Here is a 25,659-nt window from a genome sequence, read left to right as displayed (position 1 = left end):
CAATTATCAACCTGCCCGGTCGATTCACAGGAGAGATGTAGCTTTACACTGACAGATGCTGATTACACACCACACAACACCTATGTTCTTAGAAACTGTGGTCTTGACAGCAATTATCAGTGTCATTGATGTTCTCCTGTGAGCACTGTGCAAGGTGTGAAAAACTCATGATAGATGTGTGTTGGGGTTATTTTCCATGGAGGGTTTGTTGGAATGAAGAACAGAGATGGAAATAGAGGTGACGTCCGACTCCAGTGGCCACCATGTTCATTGTTCTCCATAATATGACATCATTTCTGACAGAGGAAAGGCAATGGGGTCATTCAAATCTAGATTTCATTGCATAAATAGGGAACCTACCTCCTGGAGATCTGCCCCTTTTTTTTTGAGAGATATCTTGTTTACAAAGTTTTGCTTTCAGGGTGGCATTTGCCAAAAGCTCATGGACTAGAAAACAGAAGGGCTTCACCCACAGGAGAACATGAATGTGCTAAACGTTGGTTATCTTCTGGCTTTTCTAACCTGACACACCAGATCATCTGGAAAGGCTCCACTAGCACCACCAACTGTTTGAAAAGGGACAAGCATTTTCAGAAGCCCAGATGGTGATTGGACAAACTGTGTCGATCACCGCCTATAACTTTAAATCAAACTTTTACCAAAACCGACAACTGAAAGTGTCTTTTTCCATCGAGAGAAGCCGTCAGTGCTGTACTTTGCTCTTCTGTTAATGACATAAACTCTCCAGATAACCTTTGCTGAGGAGCCTTCATATTGTGACAGCCACTTCTCTCGTTGGTTGTCACGGCTGAACCAGGGCTATAGCTGCCAGAAGTTCCTCTTAGCACGCTTGTATGTTTGGCTATAGGCCTGGCAAGACGGATGTGTCTATCTCCTGGATCCAGCTTCGTCGTGAGGTAACGTCTTCTCATCCAGCGTCGCCAAAAGTGTCCAACTTGAGTTGGATATGAGCACATATCTCCAAACAAATGACTAAATTCCTGTTAGCCTGACTTATTTAACCTTAGATAGCTCTCTATGTACCAGTTAAATGAGGTCATGAGATTTGATTGTAAACAGAGGAAATTTGATAACCATTAAAGATAGACAGATTTATATTTTCTTTCTTTTTTTGCTGGGCTCAGCCTTGGAGGAGCTGCTCTCTCTTGTTGAACGAGGTCATCTGAGGTGGTGCAGGCATCTGATCAGGATGCCTGCTGCATATGTCTCTGTGGAAGGGAAAGTCCAACTGGGAGGAGACCCCAGGGCAGACCCACAACACGCTGCTGGGATATATATCTCTTCTGGCCTGGAGATACTTTAAGATCCCCCAGGAGGATGTCAACGGGCTGACCGGCTCAACCTGGTCCCAGTGCAACACGGATGAACAGAGGAAATGTCAGAAATGTATGGAAAATGTCTGGTAAACTGTAGGTAATATGCTAAATGTTAGTAAGTAAACATGCCACAAACTGAGGCTGAATGCATATAATTTTTACCAGGTTTTTACATTTTAGGTACGAGTGTGAGGTGATACACCTTCAGCTCAAACTGTAGTTGAGTGAAGAGTGAAATAACAGCCGCTGCAGAGCCGGTGAGCCATATGGAGCCGAGGCCACAGTACAGACTGCTGGGTTTCTTCCAGCTCTCCTCTGACTCATTAAAGAACAACATACTGAAAATAAACACACCAGCGACACTATAAATACTGCGTGCTTAACAGCTTCAGACCTGCTGACCCGATTCATCACAGATCAGCCTTCAGCGCTTTCCCTCTACCTGACAAGAGCCTTTTGTTTGACCCTGCTGTCACTTTCATGTGGAAAGCAATTTTTATACGTTCTCTCGCAGGGTCTCCTTATATCTGTATATCTCTGGTATCATGCAACTTGTGAAAAACTACCCAGTGAACACGTCTTTCCGTACAGTCATGAGCCGGGAAGATTAGCTGATTAATTGGTGGAGAGACAATTAGCCAATTACTTTGATAATCAGTTTATTGTTTCAATCATTTAATTCATGAAAATCAAACATTTGCTGGTTCCCTTGTTTGTCATTTATGATCGTAAACAAAGATTTATTAGCTTTGCAGTGTTGGTTGGACAAAAGATGTGAAATGAAGATGACATTTGATTTCTTTTTGACACTTAATAGACTAAACGAATATTCAATCAACTGTGACATGATATTTGCAGCTGTAGGTCCAGTATGACTTTTAACAAAGTTGTCTGAACATTTATTGTCTCTTTTTTCTCAGCACAGAACTAAAGTTAGAGAGAATCCAGTCGGGCACAGCGCTGTGAAATATCCACTCAGATAGCTTAGAATTAGCCTGAGTAGATAATTTATAAAGATAATAGCTAATAATAAATTAATAATTTAATAGAGATTGAGCTGCCATATGCTGAACTCTGCTAAGACATATGAATACATTTACATTTGATTTTGGATCTCCTACATCACTTTTTCATGGTGATTTGTTTGTGATTGCAACAAAAAAGTATTTTAAATATGATGATTGTGCACAGCTGATCAACAGTCTTATCAAAATGAGCAAGACAATTGTAAAGAGTTACAAAAACATGCATTGAGGACACACATTCACAGAAGTATGAAGGGACTAACTGGAACCAAACATGTTTCCACAAAGAACCTTTTAGCAAGAGGTTCTTTAAGGACCATTTCTGCAGAAGGTTCACCATTTTCCACCTACTGTCAAACCTACGTTGTTGTACTTTTTTTCATTGTTGAGCAAAATATAAAAACTTAACAGAAACCAGGCTTCTGCAGAGTTATGAGTCAGAATAATGGACCAGCCAAATAGGAAAGATACGATCTAGATTTATCTTTTTATCAATTTATTTATTTATATGATGCAAGTACTTGAAGTGTTTGCTATAAAGAGTGCTTGAGGGGCCTCCAACACACAATCATCCAGATTTGAATCCCAACAAAGGGATACTGCTGCTGCCACAATTATACAATTAAAATTACAATAACAATCTTTGCTTAACGATCTTTGTTGCGTAGCAATGTAGGACATGATTTATGCAATCATCACTATTATCTTTCATAACAGTATTTGATAAGCAGATGCTCAGGTTAACAGGTAGAAAACATTTGCATCTTATTTATGAGCACTTGTGAGGGTTCAAATTGAACCCAAATTGTGGTTCAGTCGTGCACAGACGGACAAAAGCCGGTGAAAGTCTGGCCTGTCAGGGATGCTTTGGACCTCCACGGATCCTAAAAACAAGCCACCATACAGGGACCCATACACTTCACACAGGACAGACAGGGGCATGGTTGGTGCTCTGGATGGTGGAGGGGAGCAGGTGTGTCTGTTTGATTGGCCAAAGTGACAGGAGAGTGACAGGAGTCTGACAGCCAGGTGCCACATCAGTCCTCAGCGGGCCGAGACCTTCCAGCAGCATTCATTCATTCATTCATTTCACTCTCACTCACCGACTGAGTGACGTGACGGAGCGAGAGAGAGAGAGAGAGAGAGAGAGAGTGTCAGACAGCCAGACAGGCCTCAGAGACTCCGAGATAATTACTGTCTCTACAGAGTCCTCTCTGACTTCTCAGACAGAGAGAAAGAAAAGTGGCAGGGATGGAAGGGCGAGCCGGCAGGTGGGACGCTTCGTTACATCTTATTAAAAGAGCAACTCGTTGTTCAGGTGAGGCTGGTTCAGATCGCTGCAGGACACCCAAGAAAAGGTTGGTTCCTGAGGGGTTTCTTCCCCAATGACATTTGAAACTTTAAAAGAAACACACAAATAATTTCCATTCCTCATATTGGTATGTCATTCATATCAAATATTTGAACTTTCTTTTCTATACTTTATAACCTCGGGCAGACCGATAAAAGCCTTCGTATTCATTGCATCCACCTGTCCTGGTTAATGTAAGGGATACAAACTGGTATAAACGAGCTGGTATAAACATGCATGTGAATAGAAGTTTTGCGAGCATGCTGAGCGTTACACACTTCTTATCCAGCTTTGGGTCATAGAATGACCCTATACAGTGTAAAGCATTGTTGCCAGCTATGTTCAGTGGAAAGAAGCCAAAGCCTGCTCTAGATTCTGCTACATGGCATCACTCATCACTGATTTGCTCCAAGCAGCTTTATCATCAGCCATTTTTAAAGCTGCTCTCATCACATCATTATGCATCTAAATCTACAGATAACCTTTGTACACTGATGGTTGTAGAACTGTGGAAATGTCATGAACAGAGAGGATCCTGATGCTGGAGGAAACCGACTCGTATGAACTGTGTGTTTTTGAGAAAAATAATGTTTGAATAGTCGAGGTAAAATATTTCAGAACAAAAACAAAGACGAAGGAGTTCCCCAGACTAACAGCGGGGCTCGCCACTTGACTATTACGGACATTTGCAGTGTTTTCATGTCTCTGTTTGGCTGCTGAATTTTGAGTGAACTTTCTATTAACGGGACGTTAAAAGTTCACAAGTGTGGAAAGAAAACAGCAAAGCAGGCAGCACAGCAGCTGAGAGCGAATGTGATTAAAATGAACAGTTTTCTGGAGCGTTGGAGCTGCTGATCTGAGAGTTTATCAAGCTTTACTCTATGTGCAAACCATGAGCATCTAAACATGCTAACATTTAGCACATTAGCTTGTTTGCATGGCAATAAATGAAAAACACATTGCCAAATTATGTTCCTGAATGGATCGTTCCACAGGTGAACAGGTTCACAGATAACAGATGATGGTATTATGATGGGAATGAAAGGAGGATCTTTGAAAGGCTCGGCCATTCACGAGCGATGAGGTGATGTCTGTCAAACACGTGATCGTACAGAGGATGTCACTACATGGGCTCAGGGACACTTCAGAGAGCTGCCGTCAGTAAACACAGTTTGTTTATAAATGTTTTAACTCCCTCAGGATGACGGTTGTAGAAATGAATCCAGCAGTTGTTTGTATTTCTTTCACTATTCCAAAATGTTGGACCAACCCAACACACATGCCCGTCCCCGGAGCCACGCCACTAAGATGGCTGAAAATGTGCTTATTGTTTGACAGGGATGACTAACTCTCCCCTCTCGCGTGTTTGTCCTCTGTATTTTTTTTTTAAATCTGCAGCTGCAAACAGAAGCTGTACGCAGAGAAGCTGCCCAACACCAGCATCATCATCCCGTTCCACAACGAGGGCTGGTCGTCGCTGCTGAGGACCGTTCACAGCGTGCTCAACCGCTCTCCTCCACAGCTCATAGCAGAGGTCATCCTGGTCGACGACTTCAGCGACAAAGGTACCGAGGACACACACGCTACACACACACACACACACACACACACACACACACACACACACACACACACACACGAGCTCTGCTGCTCTCAGTGCCAGCTTGCTAGGATTTTTGGTGCACTGTGGCATCCTCTCCCTCCGTCTCCTTCTTTCAGGCCCACACACACACACACACACACACACACACACACACACACACACACACACTGACACTAATCTCAGACACAAACCACTGAGTCATTTGTTTGCAAGTGTTAGTGACTGTTGGACAAATAATAAGCCGTTCAGAAACAAAAGCAAAGAGAGGGAGAAACAAACACAAGCGCACACACACACACACACACACACACACACACACACACACACACACACACACACACACACACACACACACACACACACACACTGGTGTTTCAGCAAAGCATCCCACCAGCTCTGTTGTTCATTTATTATCAAGGCCTGAGAGCAGCGAGCATTACCTGCATCAGACATTCTTTGGTTTGTTTTTCTTTTATTACAAAGATCAACCTCCCTCTCGGGCTCCATGAAAATCATATTACCATTGTGTTTGGAGCTGAAGGCTGCAGTGACCTCTGAACAGATGGTGATGATGAGGGCATCGTGTGACCCTGCTAGTGTCGGCAAGAGAGGAAAAAAGAAATCACTTCCTGGCCTGGATTGGTTTTCTCATGCAGGCGGTTTAATCAGTTTGAACTCCGGAGTTAATGTACAGCTCTGAACCCTTGCATAATAAATCGAGGGGACAAGTGCAATATTATCGCTGGGCTCTGAGTGGAGGAGAGAACAAGATATTCATCATTAAGCCCGGTTCACGCCCACCGTGTGAAGCACAATTTCCTGCTCACTTTCCCATTTCCTTAGATATTAAATAATGCACTAAAAATATATGAAGAGGAAAGAAAGAAAAGGATATGAAGTCGTGGATGTGCCGAGTGTTTTTGTGCGTGACTCTATTGCTCAGTGTTACAGCTTCAGAGGGACACATGGGGCCTCATTTTACATGAGACTGCTGTTTTGGTTCATATATATGCAGCAATTCAGAATGCAAAATGGCTGGCTGAGAGGGAATATGAAGCAGAGGGTGTGTTGATTCGACAAATTTACTCTGAGCCAGTCACATCACTGCTCTCATTGCTCTGAAACAGCTGAGCCAATCACAGTGATGCACAATATTCAGTGGATAAAAGTTTGAACCTTATTTTCAAGCTGCTTGATCACAAACAAACCTTGAGATGTGTCCAGCTTGATTGATGCACTTCATTACTATCCAAAGTTGTTTAGTTTTCATGTCAGCAAATCAGACAACAAACAAAAACGGTGCAATATTAAGAATGTTTTAAATTATATTAGCAAAATTTAACATACAAAAATATGTAACCTTTGAAATGATGCCATACATGCAAACTATTCAGTACTTAATACCCTTCATTATGTATAAATTGTCTAAACTGTTGAACCTTTTAATTTTCATTTTGTTTATCATGAATGAATCCTGATTGGATGTGACTGAGAACCAGCGGACATGTCGTCAATACAACATGAACATCATGTTGTATTAAAGAAGACTTGAAACTTGAAGTTGAGACCGTATTTGCATTTGGAAAGTGTTCAAGATTCAAGATTCAAGAAGACTTTATTTATCCCGAGGGAAATTGTCTTGCAACAGTAGTAAAACAAAGTGAGAAAGGAATACAAAAGTAATAAATTATGGTAAAGTAATAAATAAACTAGTTACTAAGTACACAGAATGCAATCCAACCGTGAGCAGCATAAAATTGAAAAAAAAAAAAAAAGTACACAATAAGATTGAATAAAGTGACAAGTGGTATAAAGTGAAAAAAAAAATAGTAAATTTAGCAGCAGCATGAAATAGCAGCAATTTACTAAGTCCAGTGCAGGAGATTTACAGGGTCCAGTGCACACTCAATAAGTGATGGAAGTGATAGGGAATGATATTGATTTGATTTGGCTCAGGTGACAGTGTCTCCACTGTCCCTCCCGCGACCAGAGGTGGATGCATTAAACAGTCTGATGGCCTGAGGGAGAAAAGACTTCCTCAGGCGCTCTGTGTTACATCGGGGTGGGATGAGTCTGCTGCTGAAGGTGCTGCTGTGTGAGTTTAGCACCTGGTGGAGAGGGTGAATGTTGTTGTCCAGGATACTATGCAGTTTGCACAGCATCCTCCTTTCAGACACCACCATCAAAGAGTCCAGTTGGACCCCCTCACGTTTACCTCTCACGTGATTATTTACCGCAGTAGAGTCATTCTCTCATAAGCTTACATACAGTAGGACTGATTTTTGGAACCAGTGGACCTGCAACCATGAGAATAATGGCAGTGAATTAAAAGTACATTGATTTTGTTCATCTGTTCGGTTGTGGCAGCATGATAACTTCTTCTGACTTGGATTTGTCTTTATCCAGTCTGCCGTCCCTTCGATTATCTCATTTATTTAACCTCAACCTCATACATCCATTGATGTGTATCAATACTGATTATGAAGAAAAATTAGATTCTCCAGGCAATCTTTTGTACTGGAGGGTGCAGAGCGGCATCAGAGTTAAACTGTACAATGATTCTAGAAACATGATAAATGATAGTTTGGTCAAAGTGGTTTATATGATCACGTTTTTGAATCATAGTTTCACAGTACACAGCACTTAAATCAGAGAGGTCGAATCACAATCGGTGCAGAAATGCATGCACGACTGTCAGTAGATTGGAACGGGAGAGTGAGGGCAGAGTGTCCACATGTAATCGATGGTTGATGGCGTCGTTCTGTGGGATTGATTAAAAACACACCAGTGAAAGAGCTGAAATCGACCACCAGAAATACTTGGGTGGTTTTTAAAATGGGAAACAGGCATAATATTAAGTTATAGCCAGCCAGTCTGATGTTTGAAGAGGCATGCGTGTGGTTATTCTGCAGCAGCCTGTGTCATCTACATGAGATTTAATCAAGGACACTGGTCGGTTGGTGTAATGGCGCCACAGTTGGAGGCTACAGATTTATCAACCTATCAGTCCTGCTGCCTTCAGACGGCTGCAGGAGAAGCTTTTCATGAGGGAGCTGTGGAACAGAACAGTCAGATGTATTTATGTATTTATTAGTTGGAGCAAAATGTGCTAAAATAAAGCAATAATTCCTAAAAGTGAGCTCTTGTTGATGAAATCACAAAAGTGGCAGCTGAGTTTATTCTCAGCACCTCCGTCGCACAAATACTAACTCCTTGCTTCTCGGTAGCTCGTTCAAATGACCTTCCACCTGCGAGCTCGGCAATAAAACACCACCTGGACAGGCAACGCAACTTTCAAGGTCAAGAAAATACGAAATGATTGTTGTGGCCGTTGTGCCGCTGTGAATATGAGCCCCATGTAATAAAGCCTGAGGTGAACATCCGTCTCTTTCCAGATGCTGATGAGCAGTGCGTCTGCTCTCTCTGTTATACCGATGCCCTGCTGCATTAAATGATGCTGTTTTGTTTCTGTACCTCACAGCCGACATGAGGGCGATAAACAATTGATGAGATGTTTTTTTTTCGTGCAGTTATATTTTCTGGGGTGCTAATTAGTACCCAGCTTCTATGTTGTGTAATTATAGCCTCGCTGCACAGCGGCGTTTCAGGAACAGCCTCTTCTCTCCTTTTTAAAATCATAATTAATACATCTATTCATATTTGACTCAAAGGATACCTGATGATTTATATTTATCTGTGTGCCGAGCTGGAGTTGACTTCTTGTTGTAACTGAAAAGAGAACTTTTTCTCTTTGGGTTCGTGAAGGCTTCCGGTGGATGAACTCTTCTGATGTCATCGTACATATGAACCTGTGCTAAACATGTTTTTTGGTGAACAGTATGTCACAAAAACGCACAGAAAACAGCACAACAGAGTTTGAGCTGTGTGGAGCTCTGACGGCGTCGGTCAGGGATGGTTGAGAGTCGAAAATCATCAGATTCAAGGCAGCGGTCAGATGGCTTTCATTGGGAGTCTCTGAGCTCTGCTCCTCCACCTCTCTTCACTCTACAGACTAAAGTACAACACTGTTCATTCCAACATGGCAACTTATAAGTTGGCTGTTCAAAAAAAAAATGGACTGATGAGTGTAAAACCACGGCGGAGGTATTCTTTCTACTGAGTGCCATTCTCGTTTGTTATTTTGATGTTGAACTTTGAAAGGAGAAAAGATAAGTCGAATGGTTGCTGTGAGAAATTAAGAGTTTGATGTGTCACAGTTGTCCTGATGGATTGTGGCCGGCCATCTGTAACCTGGTTACTTTAAGTCCGACATTCTGACAGAAGAAAAGAAAAGTTGTGTTGTGTTTTTGCAGGCAGATGTCTTCAGCAGCGACACGTAGCCAGGAAAGAAAACAACAGTCACCTTCAAAGTTGTTATATTTTAAGGAAAAGGAAAGCAGTACCGTACACTTTGTCTCTGCACAAGCTGTTCCTCTGCAGAATAATATTTGGAGAAAAAATCTCACCTGTTATTTTCAAGTGATGATAATAATTTCCTCTTCCACCCACGAGAGTGCAGAAAACCTGAAATTAAAAGCTGGCAATATTTGCATCCATATTCATCTGTTTTTCAATGCGTATCACCTTGTTAATGTAAAATGATCTCAATCCCTCCTCGCTCTCTCCGTGCCCATCCTCACTCTGCCTCTCTCACCGTCTCTCGCCCACGCTCACCTCTGCGTTGTCGGAGCAGTTCATTCAGGCAGAACAGTGACTCACAGATAACATGCAAACACTGAAACCTGCTGCTTTTATCTCCTGTCTTCCCCTCATCGTCCTCTGTGTCTCTTTTCTATCGCTCCACTCCCCTTGTTTCTCTTTAGTTTTTCCTGTCTGTAATCTCTTCTCCGTCTCTTCTTCTTTTAGTCTTTTCTTGATGTCTCTTGTCTTTAGCACCTCTGTCTATTTCTAGACATCTCTTCTTGTTTGTGGGGAGATTCTCTCTGAATTTTGTTCTTTAACTCTTAACTTCAGAACCTCCCCCATGGAAAACTATTAGTCTTGTTTCATCTCATTATCTTTTCTCCATGTTTTTTTCATCATTTTGTCCTTTGTTGCTCTTTTCTTGAGATCAGTTCTCTTGTCATCATTGAAAAAATGCCAAAAACATTTCAAACAAGTGGTCGTATTTGGATGACAGTGTGGAACTGGGGAGGATATCCTGATTGGATGTAACTGAGAACCTGCGGACATGCGGTAGCAACATGAACATCATGTTGGATTGAAGAAGGCCTGAAAATAGAAATTGAGACTATAAATGCATTTGAAAAGTATTTACTGAGGTTAATATCACTTGAAAATTAGAGTCATTCGTAGGTAAGACTGCAGTATCTTGACTTTACTTGGATTGCCAAAGAAAAAATGAGGAAGAACTTTTAGAAAGTTTATTACTTGAGTCATATGTCTGCTTGCACCCAGATTTGTGGGCTAATACCAATGTCTAATATGCAATGAGCTAAAATTGTCTGATAATATCGGTCAGGATCTGGAAGTGACCATCATTCCGTCCCAGTTTTATTCTATTTAAAGTTCTCTTTCATTCTCTTCACATTTCTGCTGTTCCTGTTCGTCTCTCCTCTCTTCTGTCCCTTGGACTTGGACTTTCTGTTTGTTTACAGTAAGTGGGTTTGATGTCCACCTTTTCCCGGGATCAGATCAACAAAGCTCCTAAATCTGATTCTAGTAGATCTGTCAGCTTGAGTGACTGCTGGGATTGTTTGCTGTCATGTTACTAACTGAACTTTACTGTTGACTTTACTCTGTGGAAGATTGTTGATAGCAGTAAATGTCAGGTTTCAGTGTCAGTCCCTCAATCAAAGAGCAGCTGTTGTTTCTCTCTGGTTCTGTATTCCCTCTGACATTCAGCAATCATAAAGGTATGAATCCATCACAAAAGAGGAAGAAGGACCAATATTTCCTCTCGCCTGACAAGGAAATAATATGACAGAGCCGCAACATAGAGTTTAAGTTAGGGTGAAGACTGATTCCTATTGCTCGCTTCTTTTCCTTCTGGCACAACATAAAACTGGTCTTCTCTTTATAAAAGGAAATCTATCCACATGAGGTGTCATGGCGATACAGCCAGTGTTGCCCCTTAACTTCCTTAAACTGTCCCTGCAGTATATTTGCAGGCTATTTTGGGGACTATTGCAACCCAACATGTGATGTCATGCCTGTTTTTCTATCAGAGTTAAATGCAAGTTGCAATTTTTTGTTTTCTTTTTGCACTGACATTACTGGAGCAATTTAAACTTTCAAAAATGTGTTATTATTTTATTATTATCACACACACAATTTGTCTCACAGACTGCAAGGCACAATTTTAACACTGTGTGACTAAAGGCTGATTCAAAGCAGCTAGAGCCTACACTGTAACCTACAGAAGTGGCCTATGAGCCGTTATTACATGTGCACTGTGTGTCTGTGTTGCTGGCGATGGTGAGCAGTTTGCCACTGTACTTTCTCCAAGTAAACACACCGACCTATTCAGTTTGCAGCTATTTCTCTGGGCTGGACAGAGTGGATTGGCTGGGGAAAGGCAGTCAGGTCTACCCCTACACACTCTGCCTTAACGTTACTTGGTTTCGACAAAGCAGTATTTGCCACTAGGCTTCCTGTGGAGGGGCAGCCCACTCTTCAGATTGCCGCCCAGGTCACTCTTTCTCACCCAGCGACACAACTGCAGCAAAGTGCTGCTCCAGAGGAGTCGCACAACCCAAGAAGAGCCGCATGAGGCTGGTCAGGAGGAACTGCAACAGATGAAGATGTTGGTGTGTTTAATGGGAAAACTGCAGGCCAAGAATAACACTGGACAAGACAAGTGAAAGTTGTGACTGGAGACAAGTCAGATCTTATCAGAGACAGATCTTGAAACATCGCCAGACAAACCAGTTTGAGTAAAACTCAATCAGCTGGTGACTGTCGGTGTTAGTATCTTTACTTATTGGTTCGTAGTCTAGCTGTACTTCATGCTCTTGAGAGACGGTGTTCTGTGCACTTTGCAAAGCCTCCGGCTGTATATTCTAGTCTCAGCTATAAATTCTGACACAGCATCTGTAAGAACTACATTTGGTGTGTCCGTGTTTGACATTTTAAATTATGCAGTGAGGATGCGATGAGGAAACTGCATTTCTCCGACAGTTGCATTCAGCCAGCTGTCGTGTCAGCTCAAAGAGTTATCAGCTATCACTGTCATTGTCTTTTACACATTCAGGGCAAAATAAAGTTAGCTTAGAAGTTTACATCATGAATACTTCTGCTGTGTTATTAAAAATTCCTAAAATATGAAGAAACCAGTCGGTTAAAAAAGATTTTATCAGCCCTTAAAGGACAGCTTCCTATTTTCCTTTCATATCTCTTCTCTGGCGTGTTATTGGGCTCAGACGTCTTCATAGCAGAGTTTCATTAAAGCGGGGACAGCGGGAGCCCAGATGTATCCATCATGGTTAACTGTGGTGTGTGACAGAGACAATCGCTCTCAGCAGGACCACTGAGCCACACTGAAGCATCACCTCCTGTGATGGAAACCTGTCACCGCCTTCAGATTGATCGCCCAATTATTCAGTCACTGTCCACTGCCTGATGGGATCAATTAGACGACTGTCTCAGAAACTACAGAACTGATAACATTTCATTTGGAAAGACTCAAATGTTGCTATGAAAAAAATGTAATAATTACACAAGATACTGTTTTTCCTCTGAAATGTTTGTATTTGAATGTATTTTTTTCTTCAAAATATAATTAATTCTGTTTACTGGTTTGTCAATTTGTAACAATTTGAGACTGTATGACATGTTTTTAATGGTGGTTATCATGTTTTGGCAGGAAGAGTAAAAACAGTGTGGGGGCAGGTGATAAATGGGCGCGAGCGATAAATGTAGTCATAGAGTGAGAAATGGAGCAATCAAGAAGCATGAAACAACATTCAGAGGGAGGAGGGGGAGAGATGATGTGAAAGACAGAGAGGGGAAGTGGATGCTTTGAAATCATTATTTTTTCTCTTACTTTTAAGAACCTGCGGCAGTGAATCGGTTGAACAGTCCTCTGGCTCATCTTACGGTGACCTGATATGGACAGAAATGCTATCTAATCAGAGAACAGAAACGTGTAACGAGGAGGTCATTTGTTTTTGTTCCTTCAAGCTTGAGATGGAAAGTGTTAAAGTGAGCATGTCAGTTCCTGGCAGACGAATAAATTCTTAACCAGATTATCTTACTCATGTTGCAGCCTGAGTAAGCAGAAGAGCTGGTTTGCCAGTCGTTTGGCAGCAGGACAGGTGCAAAATAAAAAAAGAAAATTGACAAAAGGGCTGTCATGATGATGAAAACAAACACCCTTTTTTGATATTATTATCTCTCTCTTTTATACTTCCCTTTCCTCACATCCAGTAGGCGACCGTGCATTGTTGAGGCATGAGCTTGATTATCAAAAACTCATTCTGGAAATTAGGTTACTGTCAATCATCTTAATACATAAATCAACTCACACATGTACTCACTGAGTCACTGGTGCTGTTTAAACCCTCTGAATATATGATGCCATTGCTCTGATAGGGCACTTAAAGGAATACTCCACTGAAAACTAAGAATCAAATACTGACCACTTGTACATTTAAAGGTTTCACAAGAAGATGAATCCATTGACTGAATTGCTTGCAAGGTCAAACAAATCCACATGATAACTTAATTAACCTTTGTCAAACGAAATTGTGCCACTGACCAAGAGCAGGATGTCTCGTCGGTACTGATCTTCGAGGGAAGAGAAGGCCGGAGAGTCCAAAACCCGTTAGCTCTGCTGCTACATCAGCTTTGATTTAGTCTTCCTCAGCTGGAATATCAGCTGATTTACAGGCACGATGTGGTTTTAACACGGTTCAGAGACAGTCGATGGTGCGAATACATCTTTCACATAAACTGTGTTAACTTTTTTCTTGCATGCAACCAAGCTAATGGGTTTCCTAACTGAGAGTTAGCCATTAGCTCATTAGGTACAGTCTGACCTATATTGTGATGATGTGCGGGTGATTTTTGTAGTGCTGCTTTGTTGATAATCACAATTTATTTCCTCCAACCTTTAATAAACTTCACACATGTTTACCTTATTGAGATGTGTTTGGATATTGTTCATTGATCATCTGTGGCACTTCTTTGGCTGTAACTTTTTTACATGCATATGTTTCATACTGAAACCCAATTTGGGAGCTTCATACATACAGCCACAATGCAAGTTTGAACATTACTCACGGTGTGACCCAATTTGTTCATCTTGAAGAAGGAACAAAAATTGGTCATGAGCATGTTGATGACGTGCGATTCAAACAGGATGAACTGGCTGCGACGCCCAGTGGAAAACAAAAGAGAGAGATTCAGTGTGAGAGGGATTCAGTGTAACAATGATCAAGTGAAGTAAGACAAGGACACAGACACACCACTGGTTTAATGAAACCAGTTATACCTGCTAACCTGCCCAGCTACAGTCCATGATTAGCTGCAGCTGGGAGAGAGGAAGGAGGCAGGGAGGGAGGAGGAGGCGTGAGGAGGGTGGCGATGGTGAGGGGAGGTCAGCTCACTCTTCATTAGGCTGTAATTGAATTTCCGCAGCTCGTGCAGGAAGGATGTTCGGCTCCCGCTCTCCCTGCAGGGGAGTGTTGGCTCGCTCCAGCTTCCCAGCCTCCCCGATACTTTCAAGGTTAGCTCAGCTAATGGGCTACTTTCTCCCCGGATTTCTCTGCTTGCAGTCTGTCATCTTCATGTCTGAACATGTAGAAGCACAGGTATATAATCAACCACGTGATGCTGCTGTAGAGTCTCTACTAGAGACCCTGTTCAGTGCTGCAGTGGACCACCTCTGGCCCTGACAGCAGCTGAGACGAGCTGTGGCAGCAGCTCAACAAAGGACCCGCAGTGTCCCAGTGTTACAGCTGACCACACAGACAATGAAGGACATTCATCTTTGTTTCCCAAAAAGGTTTAGCAGAACTGCTCAGTGGACACACAGTTTACTGCTACTATTTAAGGATTTATGATAGATGTAACAGACTTTTTTTGCATTAATTTCATCAGCACAAACTTGAAGTATGTACATCCTCTTTTATGAAGGTTACATTCAGATTCGTCTAACATTAAGGGATTTTTATGGCCATGGCATTGAACACCTCAAGTGGTGGAATCTTTTGTGTTTTGAAGTGAGAAGTGAGGTGGAAGTGGAAGTCTTGTGATAGTTTAACCAGTCTATCCACTTATCTACCTCTGTCTTCTTCTAATATTAATTAAGATGGGCAGTATGGTATGTAATAGGTTGCAACAATCGACCAAAGTCACATTACAGTGATACAGACCCTGTAGACCCTTCCTCTGAAGCGCTCATAATATGTTTTCATCCTTCAATAATGTTTATTCCTCGAGTGTGTCCAGTGATCAAAAGAATCAAAACAGGACTTTCACCAAATTGATCCAAGTTGTGAATATTGTCCATCTCTCACTATCAGCAGTCTTTGTTCAAAAGACGACAGAAGATGTATATTCTGTTCCTCCTACTGAGTGATGTTGAGTGTTTTTTTGTTTGTTTGTTCTTTTTTTTTGTTAAATTGCTGCCTACAACGAAAAGTGTCTCCACATTTTTCTGTCTAGTTTTCACCTCAGGACACCACCTGGAGGAGAGCGTGCTCCCTGTTCAGAAGGCCAGTCGGCTCTGGTGGTCAGACAGAGCATGAAACAGATGATAAACAATTATTTTCATATGATAGTAAAGACTGTGACCTGGTTAATCTGAGCTTTAATATTCAAACAAGATTCCATTTTATAATGCCGAGTACATTCTGGCACGTGCAGTGATGGCTGCAGGATTGTGTGGTCCCATTGTCGGGTCGGGGCTTCTAGTTTTCTGCTCACAGAATGTGTTCAGAGCACCACGCTGAGACATTTCAACACAGTTCAGCTGCAATTGGAAAAGTTTGTCCTTTTACCCTCTTTTGCCTTCCTTCTTAGCCACGCTCTGGTTAAAAATTTCTTCAGCTAATTTTATTTCCTCTAATAAAGCCGTGTGGGCCAGGGGGTAAAAGGCGTCGTTTTTAAACGAGAGGCTGCGAGAGGCAGCGGAGCACGTTATCGTGTTTTAGCAAGTGTTTATTTTTCCCCCTCCTTTTTAATTGGAGTGTACTTTGGAGATGAGAGCCGTTCTCCTGGGGAGCCAACTTCATTAGCACCTGTAAGTGTCCAGACATGTTAGCGAAGAAGGAAGAGATTAAGAGAGAGAGGCATGTTGGCGGGGCTGTCTTTAGTAAACGCTTGTCACTAAATATTTGGATGTGATATCAGAAACTGAGTCAAAATGTTTCATCTCCTCTTCCCAGACCAAACTTTAGTTCAGTGTGTCTCAATATGTCATTGTATCTGTGTTTTAACACACAGAACTAAACACAACAAGTCACCTTCTTTGTTTTGTCTTGTCTCCATGAAGTGGTTATTATTATTATTATTATTATTATTATTATTATTATTATTATTATTATTATTATTATTATTATTATTATTATTATTATTATTATTATTATTATTATTATTGTTGTTGTTGTTGTTGTTGTTGTTATTATTGTTATTTCTGTTTCATTGAAACTTAAATTGAGAATCGACGCTGCTCCCCAAGGAGCGTCATTAGCATCTGCAGTGTGGAAGTAACTGGCATCCTGCCTGCTTAATGGGGGCAATCTTGGTACCAGAACAATCATAAACACAAGTTAACCATTAAGCACAAAAGAGAATGGGAGGAAAATGGAAGGAAGGGAAATGAGCAATGATAAGAGAAATGGCCAATATGAGACTAACAGGGCTGGTGTTTCAGCTAAAGATGTGTTATTATTTTTTAATAGCCTTCCCTGGAGAGCACAGATGCCATTTTTGGCTGCTCAGCATGTTGAAAGAAGCAAAGAAGAAGTGGATCCGGAAACATAAGAAAATAGTTGCATGTTAGCCAATCCATGTAAACTGATGTTTTGATAATTAGGGTGGGTGTTGGTGTCACACACACCATGTGGTTGTATGTCTAAATCTGACCCGAACCTAGAATCCAAAGTAAACCCAAGGAACTGTGAAGTTTCAACATATTCCTGGTTTGCAGAAACATATATTGCCAGTAGTTATTGTGGCCATTTGGTTGCTTTAATTTCCTTTTCTTTTCTTTTTTTTTGTTAACATTTAATTTGTTGTGGGCTGATGCTTCTTTAGTAATACATTTGAGATAACTAAATGTCTGACCAGAGGTGTGAATCTTCAGCCTCCTAAATTGATTCTGTTATGATCCTTTCAAAATCAGTTGACAGTCTACAGACTGTCTGAATCTAAATCCAAAATGTGGCCAGATGTCTAATTTCAAAATAGTTGTTGCATTTAAAGGAATAATTGAATTTAATCAAGAAAGATTTTTTGATCCAAACACAGAAGTGATGCATTTTATATTTCTGTTGCTTTTTGGACAAGAATAGAATAAAAAGGTGAAAGGTATTTTGACAACTGACTTAGCACTGAAACAAAACAAAGCACCTTCTACATCGACTCTGAAAGTTATATAACCCGACAACAATGAGCACTTATCAAAAGGACAACAATATAAAACACTAAAAATAATAATAAATGATTCACGATTCACACCTGCCTGAACATTTGTATTCCTTCTAAGTTCCTGAACATGGAGATCAGAGTCACATGTTAGATAATTTAATATTCAGATGAATAAATGTAAATTTGAAACCTAAGAATGGGATCAAAGTCCTGAGAACACGTTACAATCTGTTCCAGTCTTTCCTCGTCCTCTCGTAACAGGAGCTCGATGACAGCGTGTGTGAGAAAAGTTGAACTCGCAGGTCTGAGCTGGCAGGCTGCTGTCCGGACTCTGACAGTGACTCTCTCAAGGACTAACAGTCCCCACGGGGATGTTGTTACAGCAGTCGACAGCAGCAGTACGAGAGCCGCTCGACAGGAGGAGGTCTGGAGATCCAGAGTGAACGCAACATCGGTGCTGCCGTGTTAACAGTGACTAACAGTGACTCTGTTGCTGTTCCTGTTTTTTCTTTATGAAGTCAGTTTGCCTCTGCTCTTCTCTGTCATCCAGTTCTTGGCATTGGACTGGGTTTTGGGTCAAGTCTCGCTTTACCTTTCTGTCATGCTGAGCTGTAGACAGTTTTTCCTTATGCAGGATTCAGACTACATGATAGTCTTGACCTCCGTGAAGGCCAGTTTGTCAGATCAGGTGGTCTTAGAGTCATAAATTCTTGCATGACTCTGCTGAGAGACGTGGTAGACGTCATGTGGCTGTCTTTCATGAGTTGAGTCATGGGTGATCAAGAAGATGCCAAGGACTGACTTAACTGTTCCACCTGACAGCACCATTGATTATGTATGAAGACGGACAACATGACAGCTCCCCAACATCCCGATCGCCCCCTGGAGGCTGGCTGTGTAGGCGGTATAGGTCCTTAATCCCTCCTCCTTCCATGTAAGCAGATAAGAAGATGTAATTACATGTACAATAGTTTATTTATTTATTTATTTTTTTCTGTCTGTCAGTTCAGCTTCACTTGCAAAACAAATGCAGCACCACCGGCATGCACTAGCAAAGATCAACAGTAGGCACTGGTGTCGTACTGCTTTTATCAAAAGTGGGTGCTAGAATCAACAAAAAGCTTATAACCTTATACATTTATTGCTGCCATTTGTTGTATAGCGAAAGAAATAGACTTTTCTACAGCTCTGTTCTGAATCTTAAATCTTGCAAGATGTTCCTCAGAGGCTGCCTTGGTCACCTACAACATCTCTAGTTCGAGGCCGGCTGAAGAGCTTCGTTGCAATTTTCATTCTAATGTCAGACACAAAGAATTATAATACTCCAAAAATACTGACTATGATTGTTGAAGATGATCATTTGAATATGAACTTCAGAAATCCAGATGTGTTTTTTTTTTTTTTCTCGTTGAATTTGAACTGGACTCAGAAAGTATCCAGCTGTCTGAACTCGGGGTTGGTTTATGGGCCCAGTCCAAATAGACAGGATGGTGCAAGAATTCATTATCATTTTCAGTCTGAGTCCGTTTGAAATAGGTCCAAATGATTAGATCCAATCCAAAAAAACAGTCGACCCAAACAGAGCCACACAGAGAGAGAGAACATCGAGACTGGCAGCAGCTTGATTAATCTTTAATTAGTAAGCAGCTGTGATCTAAAACAGTAGCTATGCTAGTCATTTCTGCAGTTCAGACACATTTTCTCCGGTGATTATGACACACAGGATCACAAATGTTGGAGAGTCTTCTTAGGTCAGTCAGGTTTCATACATGTTGAAATAAAGCAGGACCAGCAGCCAAACAATAAGACTGATTAGACTTGATCTAATTTGGAGCTTTTGTATGTCTTATCAAACTGAACTCCTGTTGTTCTGTAAAAATGAAATAGTTGAGATTAAGCACAGAATTTGCAGTGCAAGTAATTTGCATATTCATATTTATGAATGTGGTGCATTGGATTCATATTCTGAGCATTGTTTAACCTTTAAATTCATATCTACAGCTTTAATAGAGCAGCTCTGATAGAGATGTTAGTGTGTGGTGTAGCATGTGTGACAGAGCTTGAAGGCAAAGACAAGAGATTGTCCGTCCTCTCCTCTTGCTTATCAAAAGGCTGCCTTCATCAATTTGAGACGTGCCGGCGATGTGCACATCTGTAATACATCTCGTCTCATAGCCTCAGTAGCTGTTTAAACTGTGTGTGTTTTGATGTGCAGACTTGCTTATATCATCACAGACTCTCCCTCAGCATCCTTTCTTTTTTTTTTTTTTTTTTTTTGGACGGTGGGAAAAAATGAAAAAAAAAAGCAGCTTCAAATGTTCCCAGTGTGGCTCCCGGCAAAAAGGGAGAATGTATGATGGAGTTCACAGGAGCAGCCGAATATTTTGGAGGAATAAATTAGCATCTTGGCTCTTTGGTGCCTTGCCAGGACTTCTGGGAAGTAATCCAGCACCTTGGAAAGACAAAGATTTGGGTGCCATATTGGATTCACTGTAATTTGAGGTTAATTGAATTAAAAATCCTCCCCTTCCTCACTTACAGACTGGAGAAATAAGAAATACATGGAAACTATTGGATGCTTTATGCACCAGAGTTTTACCCTTCTGTTAAAGGTAAATCGTCATTTGCATGCATACATTTCCCTCCCTGCTGCCCACTCTGCACTGTCTTCTTCTTTGCTTTTTTTAGTGTTTGTGATTTGATTCTAATTAACAGCTCGGAGGAAGATGCGGTGCGTTCCTGCCGCAGAAACAGATGGAGGGCAGCGAATGTTCAGCTGTTTGGTAAATGGGGTCTACGGAAATGATCCAGGCATCGATGATGTCTGAGCCCTCATCATGTCCTGGACTTCACATTCTAATAATGACTAATGTGTTTGCAGACATCAGCCTGCTCTCGTTAGGGTGATTTATTGCCTCACCAGAGTTTCAGTAAACCAGAGGAGCCGTATTCCAATTTATTCTGGTCAAATTAACCATTCATAATTAGACACTGTAACCTTTCCCGCTGCCCTCTCCTCCGCTGAATGTGCTGTACATGCAATGCAAATGTTCGTTGTTTAATCTCACTGGCTGTCATTAGGAAGGTTATGTAAGAACCATCCCATGCAGGGCTAAAGCTTCGCCTGAATCAATCTCCTAATGGTTAATAGCTAATGGGCTGATTTATTGCCCTATTATGAAGGTGAAGGCTCGCCCTTTCCTCTGAGGGTGGCAGCCACCGTATGGAACCCCTCTGCCTCCGATTCACATCAAAACCCTGCAGCATGTGTTAATGCTGTGATGAAAATGTGAAATGTTCCAGATTGAGCCAAATGATCAGAGTTCAGGGTTTGCAAAAAAAAAAAAAACAGACCTCAATGTTTTCTTGAGGCAGGTGTGCTCGGGAGGTAAAGCAGATTGTCAGAATCAGAAGGTTGGTGGTTCAATCCAAGGTGTCCTTGAGCAGTGGATATTTGAATGGCTGGGTATAGAAATATCATGGGGGAGTTTTGTTTAGGCTTCGCTGTATCGATTCTAAAGAGCAGGTCAGTACCTTGAGTTGCAGCCATTATTGTGTGAATGTCGGGGGAAACGGGTAAATGTGGAATGTAGACAAGAAAAGCACAATTGCAAATCCATTTACGCATTTATACAGCCAAGTCTCACAAGTGTAATCCACATACAAACATACAGACAAAGCAATGGAAAAACACGAGAAATGTTGTCATCGAATAAGAACCTTTTGGGATTGTAATGGTCATTACAGGATTAATCAAGAAACAATTAATAGCTTGTGAAAAAACTTCAGGCTTTGATCGCAAAATACACGAACATATAAATGAATCTTCTTATTTAGTTACTTTGGCAAATATCAGGTATCAGCAGGATAATGCCATCAAGGTGTCCAGTATCAGGGACTACTGCTACTGCATCATAGGGTCCAGAACTGTCCGAACATGAATGACAATTAAACTTAGTTGTCATAAAATATGTGCTTGAAGGAGAAATTTTAAACTTTAAGCTGTCCTGATAACAGCATGTCATCACATTGTAGTGTTATAAGCTATTTATTTAATGTTAATATACAGTATTTACTGGTACTAATAATACTACAATCTAATATATTTTGTCTATTATCCATCTGTCAAAATTGGAGAATCGTGGGTTAAAGGGCCACAGTTTGATGCAAACAGCCTCAAATCAAAGGTGAAAGTCGGCACTTCATCCTCTTTGTCTTTGTTTTATCTGGCCGTCCTCATTCTTCTTCCTGCACTGTATGTTAATGTCAGAGGCAAATTTAATTATCACTTCCGAGGATAATCTCTTGGCTTTAAAGCAGAGCTTTTGGCGGCACCTTTAACACATGTGACACGGGTTAATTTGAGCCAGACTACTTCAGGCAGCCTGCATCCCAAATGGGGCTCTCAGGATTAACCAGCAGAGGCCTGTGTGACAGTTTGATAGACAGCACTCCTCACGCTGCTCTTGATTACAGCTCTCCTCTAATTTAGTTTGCTCAGCTTTAATAATGTCTGGTCAGATCTGGTCTCGCCCAAACACTCTGGCTCGTCCCGGCAAACTGATGGTCTGTTTTGATGCTGTTTGACTTGAAGGAATGGGCTGTCATTTACTGACTCACTGAAACATAAACCACAGTAGAAAGTACGGCCTGAAGGATGATCGGGACAGAGTGAGAAGGCAGAGACAGATGTGGGCACCTGTTGGCTTCAGGTCTGTTGGTTTTGGCTGGTCCTGCTGTCTCCGACGCCTCAGCTGTCCGCTGAGGTCAGGAGTGCCTCCCCGAGTGGTAGCTGCTGCCAGACGGCATCAAAACGGAAAGACTAGCTGAATGAGGGAGGGAGGATGAAGAGAAGGAACAAACAAAAAAAAAAGAATCAAAAGAAAAGCAGGACGGAAGGAACAGAGTGCCAAGATAAAGCCATCCTGTCTGTCATTTTAGCACCAGCAGTTAGTCCTGTGAAGGCTTGAAAGAGGCTGCTGCCTCTCTTCCATCCTCTTCCCTGATATTCAGAATCCAATTAGTGGTTGTGTTGGAGCGGGCTTCCTCAGTGACAGTGGCCCATTTGTAAGACGAGCTATCAGTGAGGAACACTGACAGAGGTAATATTTTATTAATGGCCTCCTGTATTCTGCAAATAATGGCTCTGTGTTGGAGTTCAGAGATGGAAGCAGAAAAGATGAAGAAACAAAAAACAGCAGAACGTGAAGGTCAAGTCACTTCACCTGTCTCATTGTTGAAATTCTAAAGATGAACAGCCAATCGTAAAGTTCAAGTCTGAATATTTTTCGGATCAGAACTGATGTACGGGATCATGTCTTCCATTGCATTCCACCATATATCCACTGTTAGAGAAAACTCTGTGTGTGCTATCCTGACTTTATAATCAGTAACAACCTGCAGAAAAAGGCCTGAAAACGTCCCAGTAGTTACCATGTGTCATCTCTTTTAGGAGCAGTTGTAAATCGGTAACATTAATTCATCTTGTGAACAAGTTTGCGGCTGGTATTGCAGTACAAGTGCCGATACCATATTTGAGTTTTCAAAAACTATGCATTTTTCATTTCTTTGAGGAATACAAAGGTATTCTACAAAAAAAATATATATATATATATATATATATATTATATATATATATATATATATATATATATATATATATATATATATATATATATATATATTATTATTGCCTGAAGTGTCCAAACACAAGCTGAACTGCAAGTTTTTGGTCTTAATGAGTTTGAGTTAAATTAGTTTTCCAATACTCTGCAGTGTTATGGACATAATTTGGTCTGTACCCAAAAAAGTTCAATACCATTTCAAAACAAGTCTGTACAGCCACTAGGACATTCACGAATGCTATATTTTGGTAGCCATCCACAACTCCCAAAAGGAAGTCCAACAGCTTATAAATTAGACGGGATATTAGATGTTGTCTTACCCCAGTGATTAGTTCTCATCAAAAGGTTTCAAATAGTGCTGGATCGAACCTGGTGGTATGTGAAATAGTTCACAAATTGGTCTTGAGAGGCTGTTTTACAAATGTGGTGGGATCTTATTAGACTAAACTTCCAGCAATCTTGTCTCAGCAGGAGATTCTGTTCGACTGCAGTTACTATGTGGCCGCTTTCTTTCTGGAATAAAGGGAGTTGTTACTCCTCTAAATCCCTGTTTATCTAACATAGCATTAAGTAATGACACTTTAAAAACAGCCAAGTTTGATGATTTTACAAAACCAGGGTTGCTAAACAAAAGTGAGTTTGAGTCCCTTTATGCTACATCACAGAAAAACAAAACAGAAAGGCGTGACTGCCAATCATAACTGTCTGGGGTCTGTTTGTGAACAAGTCCAACATTAAATTGCAGAGTGTGATACTCCAGCCTAGAGTGTAAGGTTTTCCAGTCAGCTTCATGGTTGCTGAAGTCAATAAATAGTATTCTGATGTTGCTGTTGTTGCTGGGGCTGTTCAGTGTGTGTGAAGACCGAGTGGCGGTCAGTGGATATGGCAGTCTTCTGTGGATTTGTTGGTTCTGAAAGCATTCTGATGAGGGTCCAGGCTGGCAGGGATGCTGATATGTCCCCCTTCTGCTGTAAGAGGACTATCTCAAAAGCTCTAAATAGTCTGTCGTGATGCACAATGATGCCACTTACTACTGCGCTGTGATAAAATCTCAGAAAAAAAAAGAAAATACAGATGACTTAAATTAAACAGTTTGTTTTCCAGGACACGGGTGATTTTAAAAAAAAACCCTCCTGACTCTCGTCTCTCTGGTGAAGATGAGCAGTGCCACATTTTGGATGTCTTGTTTTCCTCATGCATCTGTTGTGTGTCTTCTCAACGTGGACAACATTATAACTGGAACTGTTCCTGGCCGCTCTATTTGTACCATATGGTATTTTATCAAGACTTCAACAAGTCAAGATGGTGTCAAAATCCAAGTGCACTTCAGCAACATGTTGAGGATTAAAACAGAGACTGAAAAACAAGAAGATGATGAAAGGTGTTAGACAGATGCCTTCACGCATATCTTAGATTGTTCTTTGTGTGCTGGGATTTTTTTTTTTTTTTTATAACAGCCATGAAGGAGCTCCTTGTCTCTTTTTTAATCAGTCTTTTGCCTCCACATACTTTTCCTGTCTGGCTTGGTTGACCTTTTCCAAACCTTAATGGGTTTTTAAATCATGGGGATTTTTTTTTCATAAAAAGAGCTTCTACCACTTCAGCAGCTGAGGATATAAAAGCAGCTGGACCAGAGTGGATGATCTGTCTCGTGATGGTGGAGAGTGTTTGAGCTTTGGACACACAGTGACAGTGGACAGACAGCGAATGAAACATTGCCTTGAGTCTGGCTCCATTTTTTTTTTTTTTTTTTTATTGACCTGTCAGAAGTGAGCTGACGTCTGAGCAGAAAGATTTACAGGCTCCATTTAGGACAGGATTGATTTCTGTCACCAGCAGCTCTGAGGAAAGATTGTGTACATATAGCTCTCTCTTTGATTGATTAATGCTTTCTTACACTTTCTGGTTTGTCTTTTCTTTCTGTATTTTAATATTTGTTCACCTTCATCTCTCTTTCAGCTCGAGACTCAAAATCAGCTTCGATCTGAACTCGTGTTTTGCACCAACAGCGCCGACTGTCTGCAGGAGTTAATAATAAGCTCCTTAAAAGATGTCTGACAATAAACTGAACAGATTATTGGAGGCAGCATTATCTGCAATTCCCTCATTCGGCATTATGAATTTTGCTCAGTGAAATGTTGAGCATCAACGCAATTTAAGAGGA

At 41.2% G+C, this 25,659-nt stretch overlaps 1 protein-coding gene across 1 annotated transcript in view; it reads left to right on the top strand.

Annotated features, from left to right (window-relative positions):
• Positions 1-25,659, top strand: part of LOC119031040 (polypeptide N-acetylgalactosaminyltransferase 10-like) — an 89,749-nt gene that overhangs the window by 33,331 nt on the left and 30,759 nt on the right. Inside the window, exon 4 of the mRNA XM_037119156.1 lies at positions 5,112-5,278. Within this exon, the coding sequence (XP_036975051.1) occupies positions 5,112-5,278 (167 nt within the window). The remainder of the gene's footprint in view (positions 1-5,111; positions 5,279-25,659) is intronic.

Source organism: Acanthopagrus latus, chromosome 13, assembly GCF_904848185.1.
Source record: "Acanthopagrus latus isolate v.2019 chromosome 13, fAcaLat1.1, whole genome shotgun sequence".
Taxonomy (NCBI): domain Eukaryota; kingdom Metazoa; phylum Chordata; class Actinopteri; order Spariformes; family Sparidae; genus Acanthopagrus; species Acanthopagrus latus.
This window is presented reverse-complemented; position numbering and strand designations above follow the sequence as displayed.